This window comes from Lissotriton vulgaris, chromosome 7, assembly GCF_964263255.1.
Source record: "Lissotriton vulgaris chromosome 7, aLisVul1.2, whole genome shotgun sequence".
Classification (NCBI taxonomy): Eukaryota; Metazoa; Chordata; class Amphibia; order Caudata; family Salamandridae; genus Lissotriton; species Lissotriton vulgaris.
The window spans coordinates 4529104-4541202 of record NC_141695.1 but is presented as its reverse complement, the minus strand read 5'-3'; the positions used below and the strand labels follow the sequence as shown (position 1 = coordinate 4541202).

The 12099-nt window shown below is 46.8% G+C and overlaps 1 protein-coding gene across 1 annotated transcript in view; it reads left to right on the top strand.

Annotated features, from left to right (window-relative positions):
- LOC147700479 (putative cation-transporting ATPase 13A4) overlaps positions 1-12099 on the top strand; it is a 941662-nt gene that overhangs the window by 593074 nt on the left and 336489 nt on the right. Inside the window, exon 16 of the mRNA XM_086929645.1 lies at positions 4938-5094. Coding sequence (XP_086785771.1) covers positions 4938-5094 — 157 coding nt within the window. The remainder of the gene's footprint in view (positions 1-4937; positions 5095-12099) is intronic.

The window sequence follows — 12099 nt, the reverse complement described above, 5'->3', positions numbered from 1 at the left end:
CCAAAGCACAACGTCGAGGATGCCTTAGAAGCTGCGCAGTCAGCTTTTCAAGTGTCTTCCAAGAGGTCCGGTCCCACGTCACTCAGTGCCTCCCCGGGTCCCTTCTTTGCAGGGACTGTGGATCGGGCTCTGAGAGGTCTGGAAGTCTGGTTCTTGTCGGGCTCTAGGCTCGGGCTCCGGCGGGAGGCGGCGGCAAAGCAGACGTCGAGTTGCTGGTTGGTACCTGTGTTCACAGGGTGGCCACTCCTAGGCCACAAGGGAGATTCTCTTCAGTCTTCTGTGCAGCAGAATGTCGAAGTCCAGTCTTCTTCTTCGTGTAAAGTTGATTCAGGATGATCTGCCGTGCAATGGCACTGCTCCCACTCTTATTCCCAATCTGAGGGGTGGATCTCCTGCTAGGTCCCTCCCCTATGGGTGGGACCAGGAAGGGGGGTGGTTACACCCCCTCTCCTTTGTCCAGCTCCTCGCCAGGACTGGGGCTGGAAAGCCCCAGAACCGGTTTGGGCTGGCTTATGCACAGGGACACCTTGTGTGCCCCAGGCATTTCTCAATCTATTCAGCCCTGTCCTACCCAATACACAAAACCCTGTCTGGGGTGGTGCTCCCAACTCCCCAGGCAGGAAACCCTTTGTCCAGGCCCTCCTCGCTGGAAGGACTCCCAGCAGCAGGAGGTCAGACATGTGTCTGTGGTGGCAGCATCCATTTTGTGATGCTGAGGCTCTGTTTAACTTTAACCGGGGTTAAGGCTACGCACATGTTGTGTCCCTCTAGAAGGGTGGAATGCTATCCCCGTCGCCAGAACTGGCGAGGGGATAGTATTCCAATTCGTATGACACCTTACTCGACATGTTTTGATAAAGCCAAACCAAAGATAGCATTTAACCGCAAGGATTATAATGCACTTAAGAGTATATGGTATGGCAATATCCCGGAACAGCTTAGGGAGTGGTTCCCGACAGCTGCAGACAGGCTCAGCTCATGCTAGAGCACCATCTCACATATTTCCAAGCACTCTGCCTCCAGGATTGATGAGGCCTTCCATAGGAGTGGCTGATAGGAACATATGTGTCCAGTTTAGGGTTAGGCACAGGCATACTGTACCTAAGTAAGAGGTGATTACACCAACTTACCCCAGCTGAGTGATCAGCCAGTTGTGTCAAATATGGAGGCCAGGCCAGGGGTGGCACAATACATGCTGCAGCCCCTGGTAGGCCTTGGCTACACCTATGCCCTGGGTACCTATGGTACACTGTTACAGGGGCCTATAAGGTGAACCAATTCCAATTGTGTTATGCACCTAAGGTACATGGAGTCCATTTTAAGGAGAGAGCAATCAGCCTGGGGCCCTGAATAGCAGGATCCCAGGCCAACTAAGTCAAAAACCAGCTAAACACCAGGCAAAAAGTTTGGGGGTAACCATAGTCAGATATCCACCTTCCTACAAGGCTCACCAGCCGGCTCCAGCCAATCACAGGCTAGACAGCCAATTCACATAAATTACACAGACATGCCAACTTCTACAAGTGACACTTCCACACTAGACACATTTATGCTGCACACATCATTGCGCAGCATTTAATCACACAAGTCCGCACATACCAAACTCGCTCCTGCACTCCCCACGCATCAGGTACTACCAGGGACGCATACCTTCCCCATGCATTCCTATGGGAGGGCAGGCCAACCTCACTACACGCACGCACTTTACCCTGGGACACAGTGGAAAAGTGCGCAGAAGCCAAGAATCACTAACACCAGGTCACCATTAAAAGCAAAAAAAGTTTAGGGGTGAACCTGCCAGAAGGGCCAAGTCCAACAGTCACCTTCACAACCAGTAGAGACTGTAGGTTGCCTCCACAAACAGCACAGATTCTGGGTCACTTCCACAACCAGCTGAGACTCTAGGCCACCCACACAGCCAGGAAAGACACTAGGTCACATCCACAACCAGCAGACATTCTTGGTCACCTCCACAACCAGCAGAGACTCTGGGACACCTCCACAACCAGCAGAGATTCTACGTCACCTCCACAACCATCAGAGACTCTGGGTCATCTTCACAACAATTAGAGACTCTAGGTCACCTCCATAACCAGCAGAGACTGTAGGTTGCTTCCACAACAAGCAGAGACCTGTCTTGAGAAAGACCCGCCGTTACCACCCATTGGAGCACCACAGGGTCGAAACGTCAATGCTTTGTTTTAGGTCCAGGCTGAGAAACCCGGCCTCCAGTAGGACTGTCTTCCAAATAACTTGTCCACCCCCTCCCCCAACCACTCCCACCTGTCTTGAGAAAGACCCGCCGTGACCACCCATTGGGGCATCACAGGGTCGAAACGTTGACACTTTGTTTTAGGTCCAGCATCACCAGGATTCTATACTTGAATAGATAGAAATCCTTGTTTTGAAACAGTCATCTTGCCAACCTGCATTACCACCTGTACATATGTAAATAACTACACTGTATATAATGTTCACCACCTAAGCACCATGCACACTTGTCACCCCCTTTTTTATACTGATTTTGACAGTCCACATTATTGTATTGTATATATCATTGAATTAAGTAATTCAGATATAAATCTCCTTGTCAAAGCATTTGGTTTCTCTATGCCTTAATCATTAAGTATTAAGCAACTTATGCAATTGCTGTGTGTCAGCGGACTTAATTTTCAGGTAGCATTAAAATCATCTCTTACTCATGTTTGCTCTACCCGACAGAACTATTCTTGTTTAACTATAAACTTACCCAGGTTCTGAGGGACACAGGGTCACCCCTTTTCGTTTAATTGCATCTGGGAGATGCATCATGTTGTAAACCCTGCGCCACATGTAGGCATTCTGGTGCAAGGGGGGCGTTCCGGTGCAGGAAGTCTAGGTCACCTCCACAACCAGCAGAGTCTCTGAGTCACCACCACAATCAGCTGAGACTCTGAGTCACCTTCAGAACCAGCAGAGACTCTGAGTCACCTTCAGAACCAGCAGAGACTCTGAGTCACCTTCAGAACCAGCAGAGACTCTGAGTCACCTTCAGAACCAGCAGAGACTCTTGGTCTCCTCCACAACCAGCAGAGACTCTATGTCTACTCCACAACCAGCAGAGACTCTGAGTCACCTTCAGAACCAGCAGAGACTCTGAGTCACCTCCAGAACCAGCAGAGACTCTGAGTCACCTTCAGAACCAGCAGAGACTCTTGGTCTCCTCCACAACCAGCAGAGACTCTATGTCTACTCCACAACCAGCAGAGACTCTGAGTCACCACCACAATCAGCTGAGATTCTGGGTCACCTCCAGAACCAGCAGAGACTCTGAGTCACCTTCAGAACCAGCAGAGACTCTTGGTCTCCTCCACAACCAGCAGAGACTCTATGCCTACTCCACAACAAGGACAGACACTAGGTCGCATCCACAAGCAGAGTCTCTAAGTCATCTCCAGAACCAGCAGAGACTTTGAGTCCCCTCCACAACCAGCAGAGACTCTGGGACACTTATGCAACCAGAAGAAATTCTGGGTCACCGCCACAACCGGCAGAGACTCTTGGCCACCTTCACTACCAGCAGAGACTCTGAGTCACCACCACAACCAGCATTCTAGGTTACATCCATAACGAGCAGAGACTTTGCGCCACCTCCACAACCAGCAGAGACTTTGGACCACCTTCAAAACAGCACAGACTCTTGGTCACCTCCACAACCAGCAGAGAATCTGGGTCACTCCCACAACCAGCAGAGACTCTAGGCCATCTTGACTACCAGCAGAGACTCTGAGTCACCTCCACAACCACCTGAGACTCCGGATCACCTCCACAACCAGCAGAGAATCTAGGTCAAATCCACAACTGGCAGAGACTTTATGCCACCTCCACAAACAGCAGAAACTCTGAGTCACCTCCAGAGCCAGCAAAGTTTCTCGGTCACCTCCACAATCAGCAGAGACTCTGGGTCACCTCCACAACAGATGCAAAACATAGAGATCCACCCTCATACAGATGTAAAGCAGTGTCCTCCCAGACTACGCGTGTTCCCTACAGTGGTGAAAAAACACATAGTTTTGTTAAAATACCCCTCACACACCAAAAGGGCCCTTGGTGTCATGCTTCACCATAGAGGTCTTCCGGCCCCGTTGCGGGACGGGGAGTGCTACGAATTACGACTACATGGGAGCACTGTTTAAAAAAAAAAGACCGTGTTGTGTAGGAGTGTGCGTGGAAGGGTCAGGAGTGAACGCGAGGGTAAAAATCAAAAATATCTGGCTTGTTGGACTAAAAAAGTTTAATATTCCTTTGAGCTGGTATTATTAAAAGTGGGAAAAACTGAGGTATATTGCCTTAATGAGCAGTTCCTCCTATGTCAGTCAACTTGTTTCAAAGCCCTGCCCAGGCTTCTTCTTCAGGACCAAGAGGATGCCTTCTACACTCATCATATGAGAAGAAGCGATGTCTGTAAGATATCTAAATAAAGTAGTGCAGTATTTACGACGTGATGAGCATGCCAAATAACCATGCACAGTATACAATACCTAAATAGATATACTACTTTGTGATTTGATCCCTAAGGATATAATGCCCATGAGCCGTATAACGGGTGGCAGGGGTGCCTATATTTAACACTCACTCCAAGGACACTGCCTCCATGTGTCAAGCCTCCCCGTGGCTCCGTTGAACCCTCCACAACATGCAGAGATTCTGAGTCGCCTCCACAACCAGCAGACATTATGGGTCACCTCTACAACCTGCCTTAGTACTCATAATTGGCTGTGGCTCCAAGTCGTCTATCAGCCACATCACCTGGGACATTTGTGCTATGACATATGACACCTCCATTATGCTACATGTGTCCTGAATAGCTTATAGTGCCCTCAGAAATTGTGAAATAGAAGAAAAGTTAATCTAACTGTTCTAATTCATGCTGACGTAATGTTCTGGTTCGTCCTTAGGTTCCTGTCGAAGGCCTCGCCATCGTGCACCAGTTCCCATTCTCCTCAGGCCTTCAGAGGATGTCGGTCGTCACACAGGTGGTTGGGGGTGACCAGTGTCTGGCCTTCATGAAAGGAGCACCAGAGAAGGTGATCAGCTTCTGCAGACCTGAGACAGGTATTCAGACATGGAGTGAAAACTACTCACCACTGAGAATTTCCAACATTGGTCAATCTTCTAGGGTTCCCTGGTCCCTTCCCCATAAGTAGGCATGAGGCCCCCAGTGAGCAGCTTGCAAAGTTCCAGAACTCTATTATGTCTTGAAATATTCTCAATATACAGATTTGGGAATATTCGACATCTTACAATATGTTAATTCTACACAGACATGGGGGCAGGGGATATTGAAAATTACATCTGCCCTCCCGCATGTTTACAGCGGGTGAAAAGCATTATAACAAGCAAGAAACGAAAGACGAACTTTAGGTAAAAATTGAATTGTGGAAAGATAGTATCTTGGCAAAATATTGCCTTATGGGCTCAGAACACCATTAATTTACAGTTTAGAATGAGCATTGGCAAAGGCAATAGTGCTGTCCTGTGCTTGATGGTGCGGTGCCAGCGTATGCCACAGAAATGAAAAGGAAAACAATAAAATATACTGCTTGATTGCAATTACAATTTCAACCTTCAAACAATTTACAGATACAGCTGTTTTACTAGTGATGTTTTAAATAACAAACCTCACAACTGTTCAATGCATCTCCCTAAAAAGGGGATGGGAAATAAATGACATCTAACTGGGAACCCGAAGTGCATGATAAATAGATAGGTAAACTTGTCACTGAAGTTAAAGGAGATATTTTAAAGGGAGTGTGCAGTTACCAAAAGAGGAGGCATCCAGTTGGTAATGTGGGTTGACCCATTACCCCATGCTCGATGCTCTAAATATGATTGACAGTTTAAAACGCCAATAGAAAAAGCCCACTGGCCGACCACACTCTACATATATAGTAGAAGATCATATTGTAATGATGAAAGAAAGCCCTCTGTGATAATGTAATTTGTACTTGTAAAGCGCACTAATGCCCCAACTCAGGCGTCCTGACGCTGTAACGCATAACACTGTGGAACCCTTCCTGGCTTTTCCCTGTGAAATGTCCACTCTTGGGAACCCCAAGGTGAAGCCAGGCATCCAAGCGCTGCTGGGGCCGTTGTGGAGATTAAGCAAGCTATTGCCCAGAGTTGCAGAGTGGGACCCATGATTAGAATAGGCACCGAGGCGAGAATTATCAGGTCCGAGGACATTGAGCCCAAGACCCGCCGAGGCGGGGAATTGAACCCTGGTCCCAGGCTAGACCTCTGCATCAGGGTCTGCAGCTCTAACCATTGAGCCACACTTCTCCACATAATGTCAACACTGGAGCACAAACCTTCCCAGAAAACTCAAATCCTTTCCATTGCAATGTCAAAGAGGTTTCAAATTCCCTCTAAATAAACAGGTCTCCATAATACGTCACAGAGTCCGGAAATCATGAATTACCTCAAAGGAGGGGATTCACAGAAAGGAGTACCGAAGGGGGAGATATGTATCACACCATGGGGTGACACCATGGGGCTCCAGGGAAGAGCTGCAAGCCAATGGAGGCACAGGACAGACTGACAAAGACAGTTTACAGTACAATATGGGGGTGCGCTTACATTAGACGTGCCAAAGTGGAGAATTCGAGTGATATCTTCAAAGCAAGGGAAGCAACGGATGAACCAAGCATATTCCTCACACCCTGGAGCAAACAAAACTCTGCATTCAGGGTGTCTCCGCGGTCCATGGTCCCTGAAATCGCTGTAGAAAATCTCTCAATACCAATTTGGAATCAGAGACACTAATGTGCTTTTGACTCCACATGTGCTGTCAATGGCGGTGCCATCTGTCAGCATAAAAGGGCATGCCGTGGCATCCCCCCTGAGGGCGCAGGAGCCAGAAGACAAGGCAGTGAGGTTTCCATCCACAACTAACCGCCAGCCTGCAAGGTGGTCTCTAATTCCCATTGGCAGATTGAGCACTGCCCTGTTGTCATCAGAAGCCCCTGGTCACATTTGACCACCTCTGTGGCAGTGGAACTGGTGGTGGCTAAAAGAAGACTTATATAAAGTCATGATGACCAGGACACAACAACACCCTTTGATAGCTGTGCAACACACTGCTTTTTTCCACAGTGGTTTGAGTGGAAGCTTTGCCTTCTGTTTTGGCTTTCACTTCACTGGTAAATCATGTTGCTTCACCACACTCTGAACATAATCCCCTTTGAATTGTGAGTATCAGGTAAACAGACATATTCGGCACACCCTCCAGCAAACAGAGCTCCATCTGCATTCAGGGTGTCTTCGCTGTCCATCTGCCATGAAACCTCTACAGAAAATCTCTTAATACCATGTTAGAATCGGAGGTGCTAATGTCTTGTTGACTTCACATGTGCTGTCAATGATGGAGCCACCGGTCAGTATTCAAAGGGCGTGCATTGGCCTCCTCCTCGTTCTAAACATAAGGCAAAGGTTCCAGAAGGCAAGGCAGTCATGTTTCCATCCACAGCCAACTGTGAGGTGAATCTAGGACAGTTCCCTGTTTCTCATTGGCAGGTTAAACACAGCTGCTGCCTCTTCCTGCAGTGGTCATTTCTGACCAACTCTGTGGCTGTGAAACTCGTTGTGGAAAAATGAAGATTGTCTTATAAAGTAATGGTGACCAGGACTCAAAATCAGCATTTGATGGCTGCGCCAGTACACTGCTTTCATTTCCACATTGATTTGAGCCTAAGCTTTCCATCTGTTTTGGTATTGACTTAATTGGTAAATCATGTTGCTTCACCACACTCTGAACATTATTCCCTTTGAATTGTAAGTTTCTAAATATATAGATGTAGTTCTCTTGATCCAGCAGATCAGGAAATGTTCCTGGTTGAATGGAGTTGGATTCCGAGGAGTAGTACTGCCACAACTTGTTTGCTTCATTCACATCTCAACTATATACCCATGATTGACTGCACCAAGTACACTGGCCACACTTCTTATGCACTTTCTACTTTCTCAGTAATCAATCATTTTACATTATTCACTAGGCTGATCCCAACCATTATCTACTTCTGGTATCAGCCATATGATAGAACCACATGTAGCTAGATCGCTCTCCCAATTCTTTGAAGTCTTACATGATGCTCAGCTGGGTTTCCAACCCTTTTGTAGCCGCTGAGATGTCGCTCTACTCGTCTTAGATGATCTCCATATGGCTACTGATGACCCCATGGATACTGATGACCCCATGGCTACTGATGAACCCATGGATACTGATGTCCACATGGCTACTGTTAGATCTGATAGTCTTCTGGTGGTCTTCCCCCAAATTTTTTCCTAACTCCCTTCATTATTCTGCACAATTTTGTGTTGGCTTTAGGACTCTTCACACTTTACTGCTGCTAAACAGTGCTGAAGTGCTTGTACTCTCTCCCCTAAACATGGTAATATTGGTTCATCCCCAATCGCCATATTCAATTTAATCTTAAGGACCCAGTAAAGTGCACCACCCGCGCCCGGGCGTGTAAATTATATTCTACCAGTACTCCTGCAGCACTGATTTTGCCACCCTTATCGGTAGACTTTTAAATATGTCTAAGGTCTGCCACTCCAGGACCTGTGTGTGCTGTTTAGTGCTACTTTGTCTTGGCATATGAAACCCTTTGCCAAGCCTTAAACTCCCTTTTTGTTCCACATAAGTCACCTCGAAGGTAGGCCTGAGGTAGCCCATAAGGCAGGGTGCTGTGTAAGTAAAAGGTAGGACATGCACGTCTAGGTTTTACATGTCCTGGCAGTGACAAGCACCTACATTTGTTTTCACTACTGTGAGGCCTACCCCTCTCCAAGGCTAACATTGGGAATTCCTTAAAATACCTTTAAGCTGTAATTCATGGTTAAAACAGAGTAGATGCATCGTGTTTAATTTCTTTGGAGCTGGTAACGATAAATCCTCTTTACGGTAAAGTTGGATTTAACATTACTATTTTAGAAATGTCACTGTTAAAAATTAAAAAAGAACAATTGATGGACAGAATGCAGAACAATGTCATACATTCAACCCAGTACAGAGATCTGGGCCTAAATCCATAGTTTGTTTGCTCACCATACCATTCCAGTTTGGACCCAGCCATATGCAAATCAGTCTTGACCCCGCACCCAATGGGAACAGTCCAGCCCGAACTGCCAAGCCAGGTCCTCCCTGGAGTGGAAACAAGCATCCTAGGACCGGTTTCCTGCTTTCAGCCCTCATCAGCCAGGATAGCTTGACTCCAGTGTTATGGAGAGCAGGGGACCCACGTCTGGGCAAAACCGACCAAGTATGGGTGGCAAATGCAAAAAGAACACTTGAGGGAAAGAATGCAGAACAATATCTTACATTCACCCCAGTACAGAGATCTGGGCTTAAATCCATCGTTTTTCTGCTTACCATGCCATTCCAGTTTGGACCCAGCCATATGCAAATCAGTCTTGACTCTGCGCCCTAAGAGAGCAGTTCCCAGGATGCTTGTTCCTGGTCTAGCGAACACATGGCTTTGCAGTTTGGGCTGGACTGTTCCCATGAGGCTCATGGAAAAGACTGATCTGCATATAGCTGTGTTAGAACCGGGGTGTCAAAGTGAGCTAAAGAACGATGATGTATTTAACACAACTATGTGACTGGGGTTAGTGTCTGAAAAGTTTCAGCGCTCCGTCTATCATCTCCTTGTGTTTACTTTTATAAATTAGACATTTCTCTGCTCTTACTGCACTGTGTGCCTTGCAGTTTGTCTCCAATACAAGTCTGGGCTGGATGACATCCAGACAGCTACAAACACAGGGAGGTAGGTGTGGCTGAAAACCCATCTACCTACATCTGCATTTTGATGGCCCTTCCTGTGCTAACACTTACACTTCAATACGTAGTGGCCCGATCCCACACAAAGGACTGATTACCCCCACAGATAGCCTGGCAGACAAGACTGGGTTGAAAGGGATACTTGGGCACTTCAAAGCTAATCTTTGAAGTGTCATTCACTTCAAAGGCACATTTAGATATAAATACTGGGTCTCTGTCCCCACCAGATCAGACACTTCTTGATCTACAACTGAACTCACGTCAGAGAAACTGCTGTCCCTGCTCAAAGAACTATTTGCTGGACTGCTTACCTGGAAGGCCTGCCTTTCTCTTGTGTTGCCTTGCTACCTGCTGCTCTATGACTCTGCTGAAGGAGAGTTGGGCTCTGCTTCTACATCCAAGTGTGCTGAAAGGTCTTTTCGACCTGCCTCCTGTAGCTTGAGACTCAGGGATATCAAAGTCTCTACCCCAGCTCCTGTGCCTGGTTCACTAGAAGTGGAATCAGATACTTGCATCATGGAAATCGATGGATCTCCTGTGTACCTATAACAGAAGTAGTGCATCAGCCCTGTTGCTGGAGTAGGATCAGCACATCACTCTCAGAACCAATGCAGCATCTCAAGAGCCCTGACGCATCAGAACGTCCCATTGCCATCATAGCAGCTTGGAGAGATTGACACATCCCCACAATTGCACAAAGAAACCTGGTGCATCTCACCCTGAAACCAATGTCTAGTGGCTCTGCATCTTGTCTGCAGTACCGACGCAGCGTCACCACTGCAGGATCGACATCGAAGCATCACATGGACTGCAGCCCACCCCACAACTTGCTGTTGCGACCAGGATAATGTATTTTGTTCACCAGTGCCTGAGTGGGTCCTGTAGCCCACCTCTGCTTCATCTCAGCCGGCCAGAACTTTTGACTCTGCCCCAGTCCAGCGCGACCTCAAGTAGTTCCTAAGGTGCTATTTGCTTCTAAGCGTTATAAGTAATTTTATTCTTTAAAAAATCATGTCTCAACTTCTGCATATTGGATTTTTGTCATTTTGGTCTGGTTTTCTTTATAAAGTCATACTTTATTTTGCTTAACTCTTGTGGAGTTTTTTTTGCAGTCTTTTCACTCTTTTACCTCACCTCTTGGCTCTTTCTGCACCTCTGTTGCTTCTTTTTGCACTTCTCTTGCTTCTTTCTGCATCTCTCTTGCTTCTTTCTGCATCCTTCTTGCCTCTTTCTACACCTGTTTTCCCTATTGGTGCACCTCTCTTGCCTCTTTCCGCATTACTCTTCACTCTTTCTGTACCCCTGCCTGTTTCTGCACCTCTGTTCCTTCTTTCTGTACTTCTTTTGTTTCTATCTGCACCTCTCTTGCTTCTTTCTGCATCCCTTGTGCCTCTATCTGCACTGCTCTTCCCTCATTTTGCACCCCTTGTGTCTCTTTCTGCACCTCTGTTCCTTCCTTCTGCACTTATTTTATTTCTTTCTACAATTCTCTTGCTTCTTACTGCTTCCCTCTTGTCTCTGTCTCCACTACTCTTCCACCTTTCTGCAGGTCTGTTGCTTCTTTCTGTACTTCTCTTGCCTCTTTCTGCACCTCTCTTGCTTTTTCTGCACCCCTTTGACTTCTTTCTGTACCACTGTTCCCTCTTTCTGCACCCCTCTTGCCTCTTTCTACAGCTCTGCTTCTTTTTTCTGCTCTTCTCTTGCTTCTTTCTGCACCTCTATGACTTCTTTCTGCACCCCTTATGCCTCATTTTTGTCAGAACCAGCTCTTCTCTTTTGCTGGCCAGCGGCACAGGAGCAGAACGACGTAAGCTCTCAATTCCTCCCTAGAACTCCCCAGCCACGTACAATTTCTAAATGCGTAGCCAGAAGAGCCCCAACGGGGAAAAGGGAATTGGACAGAGAAGAGTATGCACACAAGTGTAGTCTTCTTTTCTTCTTTTCGTTTTCTTGGTTGACCTTATCGTCTGCTCTTCTGGCTCTTGTTCGTGCTGCAAAATAAAGTACAAATTACTCTCCCTGCACTTCCTTTCTTCTACCTATCTTTTCCCCGTTTACTGTAAGACCTACCCAATGAGCTGTGTGCCTTTGCTTCACTTCTTATTTACTGGTTCGTCAGTTCTGGGTTGTATTCACTGTAATTAAATAAACTTGAGTTATTATTTTTTCTCTCTCTCTCTAGCTCTTCTATCTTGATTTTATCTCCTTTTATGCTCACCTACAGAACTGAGAACTGCAGCCTTATATCTTCTTCACTTCTTTAGAATCTCTTATTATTT